At 48.2% G+C, this 23,662-nt stretch overlaps 1 protein-coding gene across 1 annotated transcript in view; it reads left to right on the top strand.

Annotated features, from left to right (window-relative positions):
• The window catches only part of LOC144149033 (uncharacterized), a 48,896-nt gene that overhangs the window by 8,653 nt on the left and 16,581 nt on the right, over positions 1-23,662 (top strand). Inside the window, exon 3 of the mRNA XM_077680578.1 lies at positions 17,852-18,074. Within this exon, the coding sequence (XP_077536704.1) occupies positions 17,852-18,074 (223 nt within the window). The remainder of the gene's footprint in view (positions 1-17,851; positions 18,075-23,662) is intronic.

The following is a 23,662-nucleotide window of genomic DNA, read 5'->3' as shown; positions in this document are numbered from 1 at the left end:
TATTCTGGAGGTCGTGGGTTCGGATTCCACCCGGGGGGAATTTTTTCACCACTTTCTTTCTGACTCAAAAAAATTTTCATCTGTTTCTATGACCCACCACATCCTCCCTTTTGCTTTCCGCGGTTTTTTTGACTGCCAAACCTTATTTTCTGTCTTATTTCACGGAGCCCCTCAATTCCCATTTTCTGATGCACTATATAAATATATATATATATATATATATATATATATATATATATATATATATATATATATATATATATATATATATATATATATATATATATACATACCTCGGAAAAGTTGGCGCTGCTCACTCAAACTCACTCACAATTTTTTTGGGAATCACCACTCACTAAAACTCAGACTCAATGCTTAGCGGCACATCTGCGCTCACTTTAAACTCAAACTCACATTGAGCGCAAAATCAGAACTCACTCGGACTCAAAACTCAAAATGTACTCAGAACGCAAAATGTACTCAAACTCAAAATGTAATCAAAACTCAAAATGTACTCAAACTCAAAATGTACTCAATCTCAATATGGACTCAAAACTCAAAATGTACTCAAACTCAAAGTGTACTCAAACTCAAAATGGACTCAAAACTCAAAATGTACTCAAACTCAAAATGGACTCAAAATTCAAAATGGACTCAAAACTCAAAATGTACTAAAACTCAAAGTGAACTCAAAACTCAAAATGTACTCAGAACTCAAAATGTACTCAAACTCAAAATGTACTGAAAACTCAAAATGTGCTCAAACTCAAAATGTACTCAAAACTCAAAATGAACTCAGAACTCAAAATGAACTCAGAACTCAAAATGGGCTGAGAACTCAAAATGAATTCAGAACTCAAATGGCCTCACAGAGATTGAGACAGTGAGAGATTAAGAGTGAGAGTGTGAGAGTGAGAGTGAGAGTGAGTGTGAGAGTGTGAGTGTGAGCGTGAGTGATAGTGTGAGTGTGTGAGATTGTGAGAGTGTGAGAGTAAGTGTGAGAGTGTGAGTGTGAGTGAGAGGGTGAGTGTGAGTGTGAGTGAGTGCGTGTGAGTGATTGAGTGTGAGTCATTGAGTGAGCGTGTGAGTGTGAGTGTGTAACTTTTGCTATATACCTTTTGCTATATCCTCATAATTATAACCAGAAAGCTTTTTTATATTTGTCCCACGTGATCCCCCTCGACGAGACCTTTAATTTGATAGCCCACACACCCTAGCAGGGTCATACGGAATTTATACCAGTCAATATAACCATGACTCTCATGACTGTAACCAGGACGCATTATTTAGGTGTCCGACGTGATTCCCCTAATTGCAACCTTCAATTTGACGCCCCACATGCTTCAGCGGCCTCACCTTGAGTTTAACCCAATCTATGACTCATAATGACTATCTCATGATTCGAACTACGAAGCCTTATTTTATTTGTACCACGTGATTCCCCTCGTCAAGACCTTAAATTTGATACCCTACACGCCCTAGCGAGGTCACTTCGAATTTTACCCCAATATAAGACTCGACATGACAATTTAATGGTTATAACCAGTAAGCATTTTTGTATTTCTCCCACGTGACTCTGCTCATCAAGACCAATAATTTGATACCCATCACATCCTAGTGGAATCAATTTGAAATTAAACCAATCAATGACTAACCATGACTATCTCATGATATAGCCCTACCTCATTTTTGTCCCACGTGATTTCCCTTATCGGAACCTTCAATTTGATGACCCGGACACCCAGTGTCATCATTGTGATTTTTAACCTAATTTATGACCCATTTTGACTATGTCATGATAATAATAATCAGGAAGCACGTGATTACCCTCATCGAGACCTTTAATTTGATACGCCACACGCCCTAGCGTCATGAACTTGAATTTTAACCGAATATATGACTTACCATGACTACGTCATGATATATCCATAACTCATTTTCGTCCCGAACGATTCCCCACATCGAGACCTTGAATTTGATTCCACAAATGCCCTCGCAGCGTCATTTTGAATTTTAACCCAATCTATGACTCAGTATGACTGCCTGATGACTACAATCAGGAAGCATTTTTTTATTTACTCCGCTTGATTCCGTTATTCCGGACCTTTCATTTGATACCTTACACGCCTTAGCCTTATCACTTTCACTTTTAATCCAATCTAATGTGGTCATTATTCTGTCCTAAGGGGCGCTGCCCAGTCAATTCAGCTAATTCATTTGAAACAGCAGAAAGGACAGCCCCCGCCCCCATTTCCCCCCGGCTCTCACCTCTTCCTTTGTGACCTCTAGTATATCAAGCTGTTAACAGTAGCAGGCGAACAACCAGCACGCCAGCGCCACCGTGTGCTTTCCCACCACCCTTTCCCACGCTCCTAGTGGATCCGTCAGGAGGAAAAGTTAAGACAACCCTTTTTTATGACCCCACCAGTCAATTATCACTCACGCGCCCAACCGCGAAAATTAGGTATACAGCATGTGCTTATGGCCATGAAAATTCAACAAGAAACTAAAAAAAATCAGACACCCCCTCCCTCCCAACCGATCATGCAGATCGTGATTGGTGCCGTAGCCGCAGGTAACCTGAATTCCGTGCCCACAGTGTTGTAAAAAACGTAACAGTCAACCATAGCTGCCTGCTAGGCTACTCATATGTACTCAAACTCAAAATGGACTCAAAACTCCTATGTACTCAGAACTCAAAATGTACTCAAAACTCAATATGTAATCAAACTCAAAATGTAATCTAACTCAAAATGTACTCAGAACTCAAAATGGACTCAAACTCAAAATGTACTCAGACCTGAAAATGGACTCAAACTCAAAATGGACTCAAACTCAAAATGTACTCAGAACGCAAAATGGACTCAACCTCAAAATGTACTGAGAACTCAAAATGGACTCAAACTCAATGTGGACTCAGAATTAACTAGGTCTCAGGCGTACTCAAACTCAATCGGACTCAAACTCAGTCGGGATCACTCGGCTCAAACTCACTCAAGCTCAAACTCACCATGCCACACTAGCCTCAAGCTCACTCAAACTCAAACTCACGCGTGAGTTTGAGTCCAAATGAGTCTGAGTGAGTGGACTCATGAGTGAGTTCGCCGACCTCTGCACGCCCGACGACAAGAAGGCAGAAGCAGCGCTTGGCGCACGGGCCGATCGAGTATTGCGTCGGACATAGCTTGCTTAGCACGAAGAATCTCGGCTTCTCCGCAGCTGTACTGCTCGTTAGTGCTGCAATAAACTACGCTTCAGTTTGGTGGAGTGTGCGGGTTAGTTCCCAGCGTCCCTACCTTTTCATCGCAAGACTCTGATACCACATCCTGGAGTTACGAAGCAGACGGCTACAGCCCGTGATGCAGCTGAACACCGACTGAGACAAGGCACCATCCTCATCACCGCCCATCATGTGTTCGGGTGCGCTTCGCCAGCGAGACCCCCCTAACATTGATGGAACGGATGACAACGGCGTGGAGGAGTGGCTGTCGCAGTACGAATGAGTGAGCACGCAGAACATATGAGACGATCGCATGAAGCTTAATGACGTTGAGTTTCATTTGGACTACCTCGCCAAGAAGTGGTTTCACAACAACGCAGCCACCATGGCTACCTTGGCTGAATTCAAAAACCGTATTGTCGAGGTCTTCGGCCGTCTCGCTGTGCGGAAACTTTGAGCAGCGTCTCAGCACACGAGCACAGCGTCCCGGAGAGACCTTCACAAGTTATATCGAGGATGTTGTCGACCTATGCAACTGTGTTGATTCAGGTATAGCGGAAGCGAAAAAAAATTAAGCACATGATGAAAGAAATAGATGATGATGCTTTCCAGATGCTGTTAACGAAAGATCTGCGAACCGTTGCTGACATCATCACCCAGTGGCGAAGCTACGAAGAACTCCGCAGGCAGGGTGCGCTTACTCGGGGCTCTTCTGTCCAGGGAGAGCCGCTGTCTAGCTTGACAGAGGCGGGGGCCAACGCATCCTTGATGCGGCAACTTCAACAGTTTGTTCACCAAAACTTCGCTCGGCAAGTGTCACTTATTACCCTGGAGCCTAGGTCAACGATGCCACCACCTGTTCCTGGCCCATCTGCACGGTACGGAGTGCCTGCGCAGCCTAACGAAGTGACTTTTGTCGTTGTCTCGCCGACACTTCTAGGCTTCGCCTAATGATCAAGGAACATGTGGCTGAGGCATTGCCACCCACTCTGTATTATGCACCCCTCACGTATGCCGAAGCTATGGGGAGACCGGTACAGAGAGCTGGGACGTCTTTTCGGGCCATGCCGCCAACCCCGCCTCGCTCTGCGGTACGCAGGAATCCGCCACCGGGGAATCCGTGGTACACGGCTGATAATCACCCCATCTGTTTCGCCTGCCGACTTGCAGGCCATGTGGCCCGTTACTGCCGCCGCCGCGTGTCCACAATGAATGCTGACGTTGGAAACCACACTTTTGGCTCTCTACACGGGTCTTCGCAGCTAATGACCGATGTGCCACCCAGGTCGCCGCTACCTGGCTCCGCTTACAACGATTTCAGCCGTCGTGACGCCGATAGCCATCATTAAACCTCCCCACGTCACCGCTCACTATCGCCTATGCGACGTAGTTCACGCCCAACTGAACAGGAAAACTAGCCGTCGCAGTTGCGGAGGCAAGAGCTGCGCGACGTTCGAACTGTCAAAGGCCTACAAATGTAATCGACGTATCTGTTGAGGGTGTATGTACAGTCGCACTAGTCGACACAGGCGGAGTGGTCTCCGTCATTATATACCGCTGATATTTGCCGCTCGCTTAGAAAAGTTACGATGCCGCTGCCGCAATTTTCGTTATCTACCGCAATTTCGCCACGTGTAAAATCTTTGGCAGCCTGCACGGCGGGTGTCACGATCCAGGACGTCGTGTACCCTGTCCAGTTCCTCGTGCTGCCATCCTGCTCCCATGACATCATTTTAGGTTGGGACTTTTTACCTCGTCATCGCGCAACAATCGACTCTCCACGTGTACAAGTAGAATTTGATTCTCCCTTGGACACGCCTTATGACGACCTTCAGTCCGCTGCCCTTGCAAAGCTCACCGTGGCTCGCGACACGAACATTCCACCCCGCTCGGCTGCTCTAGTACCGCTCTGCTGCTCTTCCATTCCCGACGCACCGGTTCTTTTTACGCCGTCACCCTTATTTCTCCACCCGAAATTGCTGTCCCTGCCATTCGCCCTACTGACAGTTCATGCTGACATGAGCGCCATAGTTGACCCTAAAGAGTCCTTGGAGCCCGTTCGTCTCCTGCCCGGTGAGGTCCTTGGCTGCGTCGAAGTTGTTGGGACACAGCTTGTCACCGCCGTACCAGACGGCTTTCTGTCATGGGTTTCAGTGGCTGGACTAAGTCCTGACTCGTCAGCACCAGACCTGTCACCTCCGGACATTGGAGCTTCGATCGATCCTGCGCTCAGGCCAGACCAACGAGTGAGGCTCCTCGCTCTGCTAAATCGGTTCCGCTCTTTTGATGGCGCAAAGGCACCGCTGGGCCGAACATCTGCAGTTGCTCACTCAATCGACACCGGCTCGCATGCACCACTGCGCCAACGATGGTACCGTGTGTCGCAGAAGGAGCGCAGCACTATTGACGAAGAAGTGAACGATATGCTCAAGCGTGGCGTAGTTCGGCCCTCCAACAGTCCCTGGGCGTCTCCCGTTGTGCTTGTAACAAAAAAGGACGGTTCCATCCGCTTTTGCGTCGATTATCGCCGTCTGAACAGCATAACGTGGAAGGATGTCTATCCTTTACCATGGATCGACGATGCCGTTGACAGTTTACAAGGCACCGAGTTTTTTTCTTCCCTTGATCTGCGGTCTGGATATTGGCAGGTGCCCATGGCGGAGGCCGATCGCGCGAAAACGGCGTTCATCCCTCCTTACGGCCTGTATGAATTCCTCGTTATGCCCTTTGCCCAGTGCAACGCTCCTGGCACGTTCGAGAGGATGATGGACACCATTTTGCGCGGCCTGAAGTGGAAAACGTGTCTGTGTTTTCTAGATGACACAGTCGTTTTTTCTCCCGACGTCGACACTCAAATGAGGCGCCTGGAGCAGGTTTTGACTTGCCTTGCCAATGCCCGATTGCAACTCAGCATAAAGAAATGCCACTTTGCGGCACGAAAGCTGACCATACTGGGTAACGTTGTGTCGAAGGAGGGAATTCTTGCCGACGCCACCAAACTTCGCGCGGTCGCCGAGTTCCCTAAACCGACCCCCATGAAGGCCCTACGGAGCTTTATTGGACTATATTCATATTTCCACCGCTTCATTCGCAACTTTGCCACCATAATTGCACCCTTGACGGCGCTTCTCGGCAAGGAAAGCGGTATTGGCGCTTGGTCGAGGGATTGCGATGAAGTCTTCGCGTAGTTACGGCGACTCCTTACTTCCCCACCTATTCTGCGACAGTTTGACCCGACCGCGCCAACAGAAATGCACACGGATGCCAGCGGTGCCGGAATCGGTGCAGTGCGTGCCCAACAAAAAGCTGGTTTTGACGATTATGTCATCGCTTATGCCAGTCGTACGCTCACAAAAGCTGAGTTCAATTATTCGGTCACGGAAAAGAAATGCTTGGCCATCGTATGGGCGCTTACAAAATTTTGACCATATTTGTACGGCCGTCCTTTTGACGTTGTGACGGACCACCATGCATTGTGGTGGTTGTCGTCGCTCAAAGACCCGTCTGGCCGCCTGGGGCGCTGAGCTCTGCGACTTCAAGAGCATGACATCCGTGTGCTGTACCGTTCCGGCAGGAAGCATTCAGACGCTGACGCTCTGTCTCGCTCCACCCTACCGGCGGAAGACTCGTGCTCTGTTTCTGTTGATGCCGGCCAGCCGTCCCTCGACATCACGTACATGCCAGCCGAGCAGCACAAGAACCCCTCGATTGCTTCGTTTATTGAGTTCCTCTCTGGCGTGTCCTCTGCTCAAGAATCGCGTGAGCTGCGCCGACAAGCTGCCCACTTTGCACTCCGCGACGAAATGCTCTTCAGGCGCAACTACCTATAAGGAGGTCGCAAATGGTTACTGGTTATACCTCGCCATTTGCACACGGGCATGCGTATTTTTCCACGCTGACCCCAGCTCCTCCATTTTCGCCTAAGGAATACGTATTTTACGTATAACGGCGACATCTACAAGCAGGCGTTTGGGACGGCCATGGGGCATCGATCTCAGTCACAACCGCAAATTTGACGATGAAAGCGATTGAGGAAAGAGCCTTGGAAGCATTGCAACCACAGCCGGAGCTTTTCGTACGCTACGTCGACGACTGCTTCTGCGTCATGGACAAGCAGCATGTTCGGCGCTTCCTACAGAGGGGCTTCTATCAACTTTATGGTGGAAGAGGAATTCAATGGCTGTATTTATTAAGTGCGATGCACTTCTTAAGCGACCCTGAACCTGCGTCCACCGGCGATGTCCGCATAGCATACCCACGTGGGGGATTGGCCAGGAATGTCCTCGTCTTCCTTGGCAACGGGGGGAGATGGGCGCGCGCTGCCTGGCCGTTGACATGGCACATACCCACGTGGGGGATTGGCCAGGAATCGGGCGTGAGAAGGGCTAATGCACCCGCTTAAAGGAGTACTGACACGAAATTTCAAAGCTCAGATCCGCTCTAGTAATCAAGTACAACGACAACACAAAAAGGTGTCTGTGAATAAATGCATCTTTCTTTCTTTGTAGTTGTGTGTGTGTGTGTGATCTCTCTTTCGCGAACATTACCGAACCGCGCAAATTCAACTCGTGCATTCGCACTTTTACATTCTTCCCCTCGGGGATATGCGGGGAATTTTTTTTGTGCACACGCTCGTAAAACGCTTTCCGAGTGGACTGTCGTTCAGCGTATAAAGGAAACCTACGCACTGCGGAAGGCACCTGAGCTTTCAGTCGGTGCACCCTATGTCCCATAAATGTTCAGTGATGACGTCACTTGTCAACAGAGCAAAACGGACGTGCTCTGACCCGGAAAGCCTGAGAGAAGAAATGAAGACTATCGAAAGAGACCTGCAACGAAACGGCTACCCAAAGCATTTTATCCAAAAAGAGGCAAAGAGGGCGACGAACACGAATCCGCATCGGAATGAGCAAGCAGAAGTGCCCACAAGGACCGCGCCAAAACGTGCTGCAATTCCCTACGCCCCACACATCGCTGAAGCTTTCGCACGCATTTTCAAGAAACGCGGTGTGCACATCGCGCACGTGCCCACTAGAAAACTGTGTTCTGACCTCGTCAACGTAACGACCCCCTCTCACGCTCCAAGTTTCCAGGTGTTGTTTACAAGATTCCATGCGCCGAATGCAAATCAGTATACATTGGCGAAACGGGCAATCTTCAAAGAAGAATAACGCAGCACCGGAGCGACGTAAACAAGGGCCATGCAAGAACAAGCGCACTGGCGGAGCACTGTGAGAAAACGGGACACGTGGTCGACTGGGACGAGGCGAAAGTTCTGACAACCAAGCACAATCTGTCTTCTCGATTGCTGCTTGCATCACTCATCATTCAGATGACGGCCGACACTATCAACAGAACAGACGGCAATGTGCACCGTATCTATGCGACCTCATTGCGACTCCTCATGCCCAATATATAGCTTCTTTTTCCACGCGCATGCTCATTGTGAACAAGGTTTCTGTAGGGGTACCGAAACGTCAAACCGCTTTTTTGACTTGGTCAGTAACCTACGTTTCCTCGTCACAACCATGCTTTTTCCAGACCAGACGCTATTCCGTAAAACTCTGGACCATGACCCCAGCTGCGCTCACGCCGGTGTGTTAAAAACGAATCAGCGGCTTCGCCTATGGTATTACTGGCAGCGAATGTACACGTTCATCCGCAAGTACATCCAGTCATGCATCAACTGTCAGCGGCGCAAATTCCCTCCTACTCCCGCGGCGGGCCTGCTGCCGCCATTGCTGTGCCCAGAAAGACCGTTCGATCGCATTGGGATACACCTTTACGGTCCCCTACCGTGCACAGCTGCTGGAAACCTTTGGGTCATTGTGGCAGTGGATCACCTTACGCTCTATGCAGAAACCGCTGCTCCAGAAACTGCCACGGCACGTGACGTCGCGTCCTTCCTGTTACGCCGCTTCATACTTCGCCATGGTGCTCCTCGAGAGGTGCTCAGTGACCGAGGTCGTGTCTTCCTGTCGGAAGTCATCGAAGCCCTCCCGCGGGAATGTCGAATTGTTCACCGAACTACGTCGTCTTACCACCCGCAGAGGAATGGACTCACTGAACAATTTAACGGCACTTTGTGTGATATGCTTTCGATATACGTGGCGTCGGACCATTCTGACTTGGACGTGACACTCCCCTTTGTCGCGTACGCCTAAAACACGGCCATGCAGACAACGACGGGATTCTCACCTTTTTTCTTGTTCTACAGACGGGAGCCGGCATGCACTCTTGACACAATTTTGTCGTATCGCCCCGATCAAACCGAGTTCGCACCCATTTTGGAAATAGTCAAGCATGCCGAAAAGTGCCGTTAGCTTGCTCGCTCGCTCGCTCACATCTGAACACCAGCAACACCAGAAGCATAATCTCGACGCTTCCACCCCGGCTCTCACCTATAGGCCTGATTCACTTGTCTGGCTTTGGATGCCATGCCCTACACCCATTCTCTCACCGAAGCTTGTTGCAAAATATCATGGACCCTACAGAGTCTTCAAGCAAACTTCACCAGTGAATTACCTCATCGAACCGGTTGCGCCCGCACCCGACCGTCGACACCGTGGACGCGAGATAGTTCACGCTAACCAGCTGAAAGGGTACTACGATCCTATGGTCTCCTCGTCACCTTGAGTCGCCATGATGGCTCCTTTTCCCCTTATATATATATATATATATATATATATATATATATATATATATATATATATATATATATATATGTAGCGAATCAGAATAGGAAATGAGGGGCTCGTTGAAAATAACACAGAAATAAGGGTTGGCAGTCGAGAAAACCTCGGAAGGCAAAGGGGAGGATGTGGTAGATCATTGAAACAGATTAAGAATTTGGAAAGAAAGAAAGAAAGTGAAGAAAAAATGCCCGCCAGTTGGTGTCCCAGGGTGTCCCAGGTAAGGTCCCTGAAAGAACTAAGGTAGCGCCAACTGCTCCCTCCTTCTCCGCTGCCCTCCTCTTTTTTCTCTCCCCTCACCCGCGGCGCCGCCGTCCCTTTAACTCCGCGGCGGGGCCGCCATATTTGTTGGCCACTTGAGAGCAGACGCCCTCGCTACGCTTCAGGGCGCTCGCTGCAGGTTGATCTTGTTTTCGCGCCGAAATCGCTCTTTGGTAGCATTTATAGGATTTCTAGAGCCCCGTTTTACCAACACGCACTGAGTGATAGTGTTTTGTTTTATATTTTTGTCTACAAGGGGATATTTGCGGGGCGGATGCCGCTGGCGCATACGCACAGCGCGGTTTTTGTTTACGTGTGCGGCATTCTGTAACACCTCAGGATAGCTCGTGAATGCGAAAGGATCGAGCGTGGACATTTCAAACTGCTCTGTTACGGTAGTTCCGTTCTTGCATTCGCGTGACTGTGGTCGTCCAATCACTGCACAGAGGTCTTGTGCACGGTTCGCTGCAGTATACAGAGCGCTTCATTCGCAAATGCCGTAGTTCGAGCGCTGCGCTGGCGTCCTTGCACTCGCCTTTCTTGCGATAATTGTGAATCCTCAGCGGCGTTCACTCTGCGCCCGCTTTTACTAACGACATACATCCACCTTAATTCCGCGCAGTTTAGAGTGCTTTGCCGTTTTTGTAGAAATGTTTCCTTCACATTCATGTCGTTATAGGCTCCTGTAAGTAGATTAAAAAGATACACATCCTGTTGTGTGTGTGTGCACGTACAGCGACGTGAAAAGCCCCTGCTTCCCCGTCTTCGCAGCCGGATACACTAAACTGCACTCGCGGCCGTACGTTCATGTGCGAACCGAGTGAAAAACGCAGACTTGTAATTCTGGGAATACGCGCCAGAGAAGACTGCGATCAATCGATCGGGTAAACTGAAATTACAGATTTGTGGCCTCTTATTTCTCATACGAACCAGAGATCGAGTCCCTCTAGGTACAAATTATGTAACTAGTTACTGCAGTTAATTAATCATGCAATACGTTTTTTCACCGGGCGCGGTCGTTTACAGCCGTTATTAATGGAGGCGCCTGGACAAAATTGTTTTGTGCTGGGATATATTCTGGCATATTTGTACATTGCACTAACACAGGGATACACCCGAAAGAAATTCAGAAGAGGACCAATGTCACGATGATTATCAAGAGAAAACAATAAATCACAAAAATGAATTGGTGCCAGCAAATAGATATTTTATTGGAAGAAACGTCCGTAATGACGTCGTGCAGGTGGCTTGTGCTGCTGACGTGGCTTCCCGTGAGAAAAAATGTTGGGAGTGGCATTTGGGTTTAGTTTTTTTAACGCCAAGCTTCTGCAATATCCGTTGCTCAAATTGATCCGTGAAATAATCCTATTGAGAAGGGAAAAAAAATGTCGCCACCGAGTTTGAGATGCGCCACAAACACTCCGCAAATATAGGCAATAATGCATTGCAGAAGGGAGTTAGTGACTGTTCTACCGTAGCATGGTCAAATTCGTGTTCGCGCATCTGCTCAGTGCCGCGTCCGCTCAACTCGCTACACTAAACCCGTTTAGCAAGCGCTTTGCTGGACAAAAATACGTCTGTTGAAAATAATATAGTCGCCCAGTGTGTTTTGGTTCAAATCGCAATGACTGGATACGCTGCGCCATTGACTACTAAGATGAAGTAAGCGCGCACACTGCAAATGTACGGCATCACGTGTAATGCAAACGTAAGTCGTAATTAACGTTCCTCTGTGCATACACGGAAGAAAGGGCATACAGCCGTTACGGTGCGAATATGCATTTGAAGTGTTCATTCAAACGTGCGCGAATTTAATAAAGCGATAACAGAAATTGCGCAGCAAACGTACGTCAACGGCGCGGTCACTATATTAGCTGACCTTAAATTGTTTTACCTAGCCGCAATTTTTTTTTTCTCGCAACAGCCTCAATTTGCGCCGCACCGACCAAGCCCATATTACGCAGCAAATCACTCCGATGTCATAACAACGGGATTATAATACCACCCGGGTAGCTAACACACAAAACATGACTTCACGCCAAAAAGAGCGTACACGCACTCGGAACGCACACGATACATGGTCAGACGCAAGCTGCCGTCGGCCAAAACAAGCATGAATTCAGGTGAACAATTCTCGCGTCACGAAAACCTTACGACAACTGACTGAACATGCTACGCCGCTGATATTGATGCTGGAAGTTAAGCGCGCACATGACAAATACACGGCCTCTTATCCAAACCAAAGCTTACGACGGGACAAGCTCGGCGCTGCGCGCAATGCCTACTCAGAACAAAGCGTGGACGACGGTCGCGAAGGGAATACGCATTTCTTCGTAAGTGACCGCTCAAGCTCGCGCAGAATTTAACAGAGCAAGAACAAGCATTCAGAAACTTACCTCGCAAAAGAGTGATGGTAGCGTCGGCCTGAAGTATGCCCGTTCAAATCTATGCAACCAAACTTTTCTCCTTTCTGCGTCGCGTTTCCCGGACGGAATAACGAAGTCTTGTGCCCTGCCTGACGATATTCGCGCTGCCTAAGGCACAACACATCGACACCGAGAAGCGACTTAAAACGACACCGGTGCGACATTTTTTCGAAACGAGCAGCTAATTCTTACTTTGCTATTAGCTGGCGCCTACGATAAAGCCGGTACTGAAGCACGGTGGCGACGGTGGCTCGGAAGCCAGCAATGGCGTCGCAGCGGCGGCGTTGCGCAATGTCCCAGCCGGCGAGGCATCGGCGAGGCGACCCGGCGGCGGAGCAAAAAAAACAAAACCACGTGACTTTTCCCTTGGCCAATGGCGCGCGGCGTTCGCCGGCGAAAAAGAAAATGGCAAAAAACGAAGTAAGAGAGGAGCGCGGGCGAGGGCGAAAGGCGGCGAGATCTAAAGATGGCGCTACCTTAGTAATTTTAGGGACCTTAGTCCCAGGGTGTCCCAGCTATCATGCACCAACATTTTAAAAAAGAGAAATCGCGTAACTCGAAGAAAACCTAGTTCATAATGTTTGCAGTACTGTCAAGAAGCGGAGAGTAATTTTTTCGTTAATGAGACTTAATTAATTAATTGTAATTAAATAGCTAACTCGAAAAATACTGTCCTAATCACTAAAATGTCAATGAGGCACTTGTAGGTAACCATGAGGGCCATCTAACTGCGCTATTTTCAGCGACGAACTAATTGCGTACTCATTTATTCTTACTGATAAAGGAAACCCGCGAAATATGAAAAATACCACGTGACGACGCTTACGCGCGCATTGTGAAGCAGCGTCCCCAAACAAAGCTGATTGAAAGCAACTGCTTTGCGTGTTACCCGCCCGAAGAGACAGCGCATCACCTTGATAATAGCATGCATGGAAGGAGCAGCAGCAGCAAGATTCGCGGGACGCGTGTGCAGATAAGGAACAAACTCGGTCGCGATTTCTTCTTTCTTTCTTTTGTCTATTTCATTCTGGCTAACTCAGAGGCAGCCTGTTTGAGGGCGTTGCTTTACGGTGCGCGCGGAGGCGCCGTCACGTGGTATTTTTCATATTTCGCGGGTTTTCTTTATCAGTCAGAATAAATGCGTACGCAATTAGTTCATCGCCGAAAATACCGCAGTTAGATGCCCCTCGTGGTTACCTACAAGTGCCTCATTGACCTTTAGTGATTAGGACAGTATTTCTCGAGTTAGATAATTAATTACAATTAGTTAATTAAGTATCATTAACGAAAAAATTACTCTCCGCTTCTTCAGAGTACTACGAACATTATGCACTAGGTTTTCTTCGAGTTACGCCTTTACTCTTTTTTTAAATCTTGGTGCATGATAGCTGGGACACCCTGTATATATATATATATATATATATATATATATATATATATATATATATATATATACATATATAATATGATTAGGAAATGAGGGGCTGGTTAGGCAATACAGAAATAAATTCGGGCAGTCTACAACGCCAAAGAAGGCATTGGGGAATGGTTGGACTATTTTTTACTGTTAGTGAAATTATATTTTTTTATTAATTGAAGTGAGAAAGAAATTAATAAAGAAAAACACGCGCACTGAGTGGGGACCGAACCCGGGCCTTTCGATTTGATCTCGAATGCCTTACCAATTCGGCTTTCTGGGCGACTGTGTTCTCCTTCAGTTTCAGGGGTATTTATATTTACTACAACTATATCTGACGCTTGAGGGTGGTAGCGAGCGCAACTCAGAGTACACAGGGACTACGCACAGACTACACAGGGACTACACAGACTACGCGCCCCACTCTAGGCGCGTGTTTTTCTTTCTTTCTTTCTTTCTTTCTCACTTCAATTAATACAAAAATATAATTTCACTAACGGTAAAAAAATAGTCCAACCATTCCCCTATGCCTTCTTTGGCGTTGTAGACTGTCGGCATTTTTTTCTGTATTTCCTAACGAGCCCCTCATTTCCTAACATTATCCTGCGAAAGTTTAGCGAGGGCCTCGGTTCTGGCAGCCTTGATGCCAAGGTACCATAAGAGGGTTTCCCGCCAGTTACCCGCCCATGACAGGCTGTAGACGTTCGAGTCACGCCCCGGGGGGTTGAAAAGAAGGTCCCCTTCTCCCTGTGTAGTCTGAGTGGCACTGGCTACCACCCTCAAGCGTCACATATAGTTGTAGTAAATATAAATACCCCTGAAACTCAAGGAGAACACAGTCGCCCAGATAGCCGAATTTGTAAGGCATTCGAGATCAAATCGAAAGGCGTGGGTTCGGTCCATACTCTGGGCGCGTGTTTTTCTTTCTTTCGTTCTTTCTCACTTCAATTAATAAAAAATATAATTTCACTAAAGGTAAAAAAATAGCCCAACCATTCCCCTATGCCTTCTTTGGCGTTGTAGACTGCCCGCATTTCTTCCTGTATTTCCTAACGAGCCCCTCATTTCCTTACCATATTATCCTGCGAATGTTTAGCGAGGGCCTCGGTTCTGGCAGCCTTGATGCCAAGGTAGCATAAGAGGGTTTCCTGCCAGTTACCCGCCCATGACAGGCTGTAGACGTTCGAGTCATGGCCCGGGGGTTTAAAAGAAGGTTCCCGTCACCCTGTGTAGTCTGAGTGGCGCTGGCTACCACCCTCAAGCGTCACATATAGTTGTAGTAAATATAAATACCCCTGAAACTGAAGGAGAACACAGTCGCCCAGATAGCCGAATTTGTAAGGCATTCGAGATCAAATCGAAAGGCGTGGGTTCGGTCCATACTCTGGGCGCGTGTTTTTCTTTCTTTCGTTCTTTCTCACTTCAATTAATAAAAAATATAATTTCACTAAAGGTAAAAAAATAGCCCAACCATTCCCCTATGCCTTCTTTGGCGTTGTAGACTGCCCGCATTTCTTCCTGTATTTCCTAACGAGCCCCTCATTTCCTAACCATATTATCCTGCGAATGTTTAGCGAGGGCCTCGGTTCTGGCAGCCTTGATGCCAAGGTACCATAAGAGGGTTTCCCGCCAGTTACCCGCCCATGACAGGCTGTAGACGTTCGAGTCACGCCCCGGGGGTTGAAAAGAAGGTCCCCTTCTCCCTGTGTAGTCTGAGTGGCACTGGCTACCACCCTCAAGCGTTACATATAGTTGTAGTAAATATAAATACCCCTGAAACTGAAGGAGAACACAGTCGCCCAGATAGCCGAATTTGTAAGGCATTCGAGATCAAATCGAAAGGCGTGGGTTCGGTCCATACTCTGGGCGCGTGTTTTTCTTTCTTTCTTTCTTTCTCACTTCAATTGATAAAAAATTATAATTTTACTAACGACAAAAAAATATTCCAACCATTCCCCTATGCCTTCTTTGGCGTTGTAGACTGCCCGCATTTCTTTCTGTATTTCCTAACGAGCCCCTCATTTCCTAACCATATTATCCTGCGAAAGCTTAGCGAGGGCCTCGGTTCAGGCAGCCTTGATGCCAAGGTAGCATAAGAGGGTTTCCCGCCAGTTACGCGCCCATGACAGGCTGTTGACGTTCGAGTCACGCCCCGGGGGGTTGAAAAGAAGGTCCCCGGGTTCTCCCTGTGTAGTCTGAGTGGCGCTGGCTACCACCCTCAAGCGTCAGATATAGTTGTAGTAAATATAAATACCCCTGAAACTGATGGAGAACACAGGCGACCAGACAGGTGAATTGGTAAAGCATTCGAGATCAAATCGAAAGGCGTGGGTTTGGTCCCCACTCTGGGCGCGTGTTTTTCTTTCTTTCTGTCTCACTTCAATTGATAACAAAAATATAATTGTACTAACGGTAAACAAATAGTCCCACCACTCCCCTATGCCTTCTTTGGCGTTGTAGACTGCCCGCATTTCTCTCTCTCTCTCTCTCTCTCTCTCTCTATATATATATATATATATATATATATATATATATATATATATATATATATGTATATGTATTATATATGTATATGTATGTATATAATATACGTGTCTGTTTTGATCGGTTTTTGTTGCTGCAGAAGCTTGGAACATCGGTCGTATTCCGCACGAGCGGCGCCGCAGTTCCAAATTCGCCAGCGGAATTCGCCGCTTGTAGAACGTGGTTAAATCTGGCAACAGAGGTGCGTCGTTCTCAGAAAGAGAGAGTGGGGAGAGCACTTGCAGATAGCTTGTTTTTGATACAACTGAGAGCTGCCTTCAAAACGCTGGAGACATTACCAGGGTGACGTGAAGTTGCAGCGCGGTGGCCTCGACAGATCTCGTGACTACCCTCCCCGGTTGCACGCCTTGTAGAATCGAGTCTGGAGCCAGCGCCATGCGACAAAATTTGAAGGAACGGGAATGACGCCGACTAAATGTCGATACCGGTGCGCAACAAAAGGAGAGACAGGCCGCCAACGCCGCTCCTAAAGCAAGCAAACGTGGCTACTGAGGTGGTTAGAGCGCAAAGCTCGGTTTGCGCGGTGTGCGAGTGATCGGCAAGAAACGCCCCGTTGCGGACTTCTCCAGCCAGAGCGAGGCGTGCGCTTCTGGGCGAACCTCGAGCTCGCGAGGTGGAGGGACGAGAGGGAGAGAGAGAGACGTGGGTTTTATATTCTACCACTGAATCTTAAATTATTTTAAGTGCGGAGCACTTAAGGGGCCGGCTTACCGTTGCAGTTCGTCCAGGGTCCCGGCATCGAGCCACCATTACAGTAACGCGGAGTCACGCCCCTACACAGAGCCTTCGTTAAGATCACCGCTTCCCATTTTCGGTGCCGAGCCTGGGCCCCTCGGGTAACGAAGATGATGTCTATACGATTGCGCCCCATAGGCACGCGTTACTCATATGCCAAGGGTTTGGGGGTGATTTTTGCGCTGCGCCGTTTCCACGGGAATGACGTTGGTACAGGCCGCAAAGAGGTGCACTATATTATAAAATAATAACGAAATCATGAATATAAGGCATTGATTACCACAAAATTAGGGAAAAGCCATCCAGTGTCTCTTCATCTGCGATGCCCTTTGTTGACAAGTTTCGGAAACTAGTCAAGAGGGGGCGCCATTACCCCTCTGGCCATACAATGCTCCAAACGTGACAGAATTCACTTTCAGGGGAACTGCTTTAATTTTTATTATTGTCTCTACCAACGCCAATGCCGCCACATCAATGGGACGTACGTCGCCCTGTGACGTACATCGACAGTTTCCTTTCTAGTTTGACAACAAGCGCCCTTCATCTTTTTGCGCAGCATGGAGCTGTGCTACGAAGCAATCGACGACCGAAATAAGTTCCTGTACGTACGTCTGGACCCGGAGGACAACCAGGTGTACATAGGCACCAAATTAGTTCTGCACCAGAATCTCCACCGGTACGAACTTGAGCTCAACAAAGACTCGCCGGGCTACAAGAACTTCAAGAGGGGACCTCGCGTCATACAATTCCGCTGGGATAAGGGTAGCGACAAACTTCAGGTGAGCATCACGCTGGACATCCTCAGTTACGTGCCGACGTCCTCAGGCGGGCAGAAAACAGTGCTTACTTTGTGAACTCGGCGTGGTTGCTGTGAAACTGTAGCATTGTGCTGATGAGCATTGTAATAATCAATCAATCAATCAATCAATCAATCAATCAACCAATCAATCAATCAATCAATCAATCAATCAATCAATCAATCAATCAATCAATCAATCAATCGATCGATCGATCGATCGATCGATCGATCGATCAATCACTCAATCAATCAATCAATCAATCAATCAATCAATCAATCAATCAATCAATCAATCAATCAATGTTTAATAAAGTGCCCAGGAACAGCTGAGGCCTTGGTTCTGGCGCACTGAGGAAGACAAAATGCGGCACTAATGAACAGCAGGAGCTCACAATATAAGCAGTCAACGAGAAGGACGAGCGATGAAGAAAGCGATAAAATTAAACCCAAAGTATAATAAAAAGGTATTCCAACCAAAAGTAGACGTTAAGAAATTACTCTAATGGTGGATCGATTGCAAAAGTATGTGGAACAATAGTCAAACAGTTGGGTGAAGCAAGCAGACATAAAAACATATTTGCAGATATACGCGAAAAAACGATAATAATAATAATAATATAATCATAGTATAATATAATAATCTTAATAATCATATTAATAATAATAACGACGATGGCCTCCCTTTGGCTGACATAATCAGGGAAATTTCAGTGTGCCTGTCTGTCCCTCGACTCGTCCAGAAACGTCGCTGGGTTGGCTATACCTACCCACTGGAGATTGATGAGTGACCGGCCAGAGAAACTGTAGGGCAGATAATAGAAACTGTAGATAATAGAAACTGTAGAGCAGATAATAAAAGTGGGATATAGAGGGTGAGCAGAACCGAAAAGGGAGGAAGAATGGGAAGGGACGACATGGAGGGCATGGTGAAGTGGAGGGTGAGGGTTTCGATAGGAGTTGTACATAATGGTGGGGGTGAGGCGGAAGGGCAAAGTAGGAGGACATGGTAAATCGGTGGTGGTGGTGGGACTAAGGACTAAAGAGGGAGAGAAAGTTGGGATGGAGATAAAAATGGATTGGAAAAAGGCATGACGAAGAGTGGAATGTAGGTATAAGGAAAATACTCGCCTTCCCGGAACCCTATGGGGATTCAGGGGGGCTCGCATGTTAACATTAATGTAAGGCATAACTACTTTATGGCAAACGCTCTTAAAAACCACCGTATAGATATATCAACATATGCTCAATTGCCTAGCCTGCTCATTTTACATATATGGCACTTGTGTACTGTAAAAAATAAAAAAAAACTCGCAGGGTAGACCGCTGTCGCCATGTATGGAAAACTTGAGAAAGTAAAATGCTTTGCTTCTATATTTATTTCAGTAACGACATGACATATTTTTAAAAGAAGCAAAGTAGCCGATAAAAACATTTAGATGGATTAGTAAGACTTTTTATATTGGCGCACCATGCCTGTTAATATCGGGGGTAGTGAATTAGTAAGTCCCATCGAAATTTGATCAGGTGAGTCGCTTAAGAGTAGCACATAGACAGTAAACTCTAAGACCGCTGTGGTGAGTAAACGTTTACAATGCTGAGGAAAACTTTTGGATGACTAGAGAGCTGCCATTAGGGATGTGAAAAGTTTAACTTGCGCGTGCCGTTAGTCGCAGCACTAGGATGAAACATAGACGAACAGCCCTCTATTGAAGGGCCACAAGCCTGCACCACACTGTTCAGGTACTGTAATGGCGGTTACAAAAATCTTTGAGAAAAGCCAATAAAAAAGACGTTCTAGCTTCGGTCGAAGGAAGACAACACAACTCAGAACCAACGCACACATTATTACGACACACTGGACGAGCACACCAGAGAAAACACACCCACCCTCCCAACACAGCCCCGAGGCACCTGCTGGCTGGTTTTGCCCTGCCTGTGTATGTGCCTCCCTCGATTGAGCACACTGAGTCACCAGCTGAGCAGAGGGTAGCCTTGCCTCGTCTGCTTGCGTTGCCATGTCTAACAGGCCTGAGGGCTCTAGGTTACGTCGCTTGCCCTGCCTCGATAGCAGAGGGGGCGGTTCTTCCTCAGGTGTGCGCGTGCATGTGTGTGATGTGTGAGTGTTAGGAAATACGTGGCACGCCCTGCCTCGATAACAGACGGGGCATCTCTTCCCCATGTGTGTGGACGTGTGTGTATGTGTGCTGTGTGAGTTTTCGGGGATACCCTGCACGTCCTACGTCGGTAACAACTGGGGTGTTAATTACTTTTGTGAATGTGTATGTGTGTGTGCTGCGTGAGTGTGTGTGTGTGTGCTGTGTGAGTGTTCGGGGATACCCTTCACGTCGTACGTCAGTAACAACTGGGGTGTTCCTTCCTTTTTTCATTGTGTGTGTGTGTTTGTTTGTGTGTGTGTGCTGTGTGAGTGTGTGTGTGCTGTGTGAGTATTCGGGGATAGTCTGCACATCCTACGTCGGTAACAACTGGGGTGTTCCTTCCTTTTGTGATTGTGTGTGTGTATGTGAGTGCTGTGTGAATGTATGCTGTGAGAGTGTTCGGGGATACCCTACACGTCCTACGCCGGTAACAACTGGGGTGTTCCTTCCTTTTGTGATTGTGTGTGTGTGTGTATGTGCTCTGTGAGTGTGTGTGCTGTGTGAGTGTTCGGGAATACCCTGCACGTCCTACGTCAGTAACAACTAGGGTTTTCCTTCCTTATGTGATTGTGTGTGTGTGTGCTGTGTGAGTGTTCGGGGATACCCTGCACGTCCTACGTCGGTAACAACTGTTGTTTTCCTTCCTTTTGTGATTGTGTGTGTGTGCGTGCTGTGTGAGTGTGTGTGTGCTGTGTGAGTGTTCGGGGATACCCTGCACGTCCTACGTCGGTAACAACTGGGGTGTTCTTTTCTTTTGTGATTGTGCGTGTGTGTGTGCTGTGTGAGTGTTCAGGAATACCCTGCACGTCCTACGTCGGTAACAACTGGGGTGTTCCTTCCTTTTGTGATTGTGTGTGTGTGTGTGGATGTGTGTGTGAGTGTTCGGGGATACCCAGCACGTGCTACATCGGTAACAACTGGGGTGTTCCTTCCTTTTGTGAGTGTGTGTGTGCTGTGTGAGTGTTCGGGGATACCCCACCCGTCCTACGTCGGTAACAACTGGGGTGTTCTTTTCTTTTGTGATTGTGCGTGTGTGTGTTCTGTGTGAGTGTTCGGGGATACCCTGCACGCCCTACATCTGTAACAACTGGGGTGTTCTTTCCTTTTGTGATTGTGTGTGTGTGTGCTGTGTGAGTGTTTGGGGATACCCTGCCCGTCCTACGTCGGTTACAACCGGGGTGTTCCTTCCTTTTGTCATTGTGTGTTTGTGCTGTGTGAGTGTTCGGGGATACCCTGCACGTCCTACATCGGTAACAACTGGGGTGTTGCTTCCTTTTGTGATTGTGTTTGTGTGAGTGTGTGGGTGCTGTGTCAGTGTGTGTGTGTGCTGTGGGAGTGTTCGGGGATACGCTGCACGTCCTACGTCGGTAACAACTGGGGTGCTCCTTCCTTGTGTGATGTGTGTGTGTGTGCTGTGCAAGTGTTCGGGGATACTCTACAACTTGGGTGTTCCTGTCTTTTGTGATTGTGTGTGCGCTGTGTGAGTGTGTGTGTGTGCTGTGTGAGTGCTCGGGGATACGTTCCGCGTACTGCCTCGAAAACGGAGGGGGCGTGCTTTCCACATGGCTGTGTGCGTGTGTGTATGTGAGTGCTGTGTGAGTGTTCGGGGATACGTGGCACGTCCTGCCTCGATAACACAGGAAGCGTCCCTTCCTCGTGTGCCTATGTGTGTGTGTTGTGTGCTGTGTGAGTGTTCGGGCATGAGTAGCACGTCCGACCGCGAAAACGGAGGGGGCGTCCCTTCCTGGTGTATGTGTGTTTGTGAGCTGTGTGACTGTTCGGGAATCCGTGGCACGTCCTGCTTCGTGAACAGGGGAGGCGTCTCTTCCTTGTGTGAGTGTATGTATGTTTGTGCTGTGTGAGTGTCCGGGGATACGTGGTCCGTCCTGCCTCGATAACACAGGAGCCGTCCCTCCCCCGTGTGAGAGTGCGTGTGTGTATGTGTGTGCTATGTAAGTGTTCGGGGATACGTGGCCGGTCCTGCCTCGATAACACATTAGACATCCCTTCCACGTGTGAGTGTGCTTGTGTGTATGTGTGTGCTATGGAAGTGTTCTGGGATACATGGGATGTCCTGCCTCGACAACAGAGAAGGCGTCCCTTCCAGTGTTGCGGAGTTGCAACTCCGGAATTGGAATGATTCCGGATTCATTCCACCTTTTCGAGATGCCGGAATGGAATGGGAATGGAATGAGAACAATGCTTGGAGGAGTGGAATGGGAATGGAATTAATGGCCTTATGCTCGGAATGGAATGGGAATGGAGTCAGGATTTTTAGACGGCGGCGTCACCATTGCTGGTTCCTTCTGGCTACTTAATTAGTTAGTCTGTGGCGACGACTGCGTCGGTATATCTCAAAGGGAGCACCGGCGACGAAAGCAAGAACGTGTACTTGGCATTTCGAGTAACTAGCGCGTATGCAACTGAACTTCGAGCGCCGCAAGCTCGTCTGGCCAGTTAGGTCGGCTCTTCGTGCTTCGGTAGGCTTTTTGAGGCATAGCTTTCTCTGTAGAACCGTCCGTGGCGCCGATAGCAGACCAACGTCTCTCTCAGTGGCAGGCGCCGTGTGGCCAGGCCAGCCGGGCACGCCGGGAATATCATCGAGAATCAGGGGGAGGGGGGGATACGAACGGCGCGCATCCGAAGCCGCTGTGTTTCTCACCACCAGCTGATACTGCGAAATATTGGAGCTAGCAATATAAAGAGTTCGCACATGACACAACAAAGCGCTTTCCTCCGGCGCGCAATGAATAGCGTTGTAGCTCGCAAGCCGACCTGGTAGGCACCACGCGGGACTACGGCGCCAACCTGTCGACCGTCTGTCCGTGTGTTGCAGCGGCCGCGGGTCTCCAGTAAACCAATGCCAAGGCAACAAAAAGAAAATTGTGGGTGAGGGATTTGTGTTCCCGGCACCCGCCAAAAGCGTAAGAAGCGAGCTTCGAATATGTTACTGAGCTTTCTACCTCCACGCTCTGCTACGGAGGCTACGGTAGTGAGGGATATACAATTACATAAGACAATGCAGAACACAGCTGTCGACAGGCGTTTGTTTCTGACAGTTCTGGCTCCAATAGCACTCTTTTTGCGAGTGCTTTGATGGCTCTCAGGAGTGCGACACCGTGCTTTGCGTCTATCTGAATGTGCGGCCCTCTCCTCCAATTGTGCCAAACTTGTTCGTGCTTTGGTTGCTGTGTTTCTGTTGCGCCATGGGTACAAACGTACCTGATTACTGAAGTCTTAGTCGTCGTCTCGAAAGTTGGAGCATCGGCACTATTCAGGAAGGGAGGTCACATTTAAAATTTTGATCAGGTCCTCGAGCTTATGGTTGCGCATTCATGGAAACAACTGCCTGACCATATTTCTTTACTTTGACAGGGCTCCCGTCAAGATATGGTTCTGTCACTTTAAATGA

The sequence above is a fragment of the Haemaphysalis longicornis genome, unplaced genomic scaffold (assembly GCF_048455015.1).
Source record: "Haemaphysalis longicornis isolate Haplotype H1 unplaced genomic scaffold, Haemaphysalis longicornis Haplotype H1 scaffold_8, whole genome shotgun sequence".
NCBI classification, from domain to species: Eukaryota; Metazoa; Arthropoda; class Arachnida; order Ixodida; family Ixodidae; genus Haemaphysalis; species Haemaphysalis longicornis.
The sequence above is the reverse complement of the archived record's forward strand: the minus strand, read 5'-3'. Positions and strand labels throughout refer to the sequence as shown.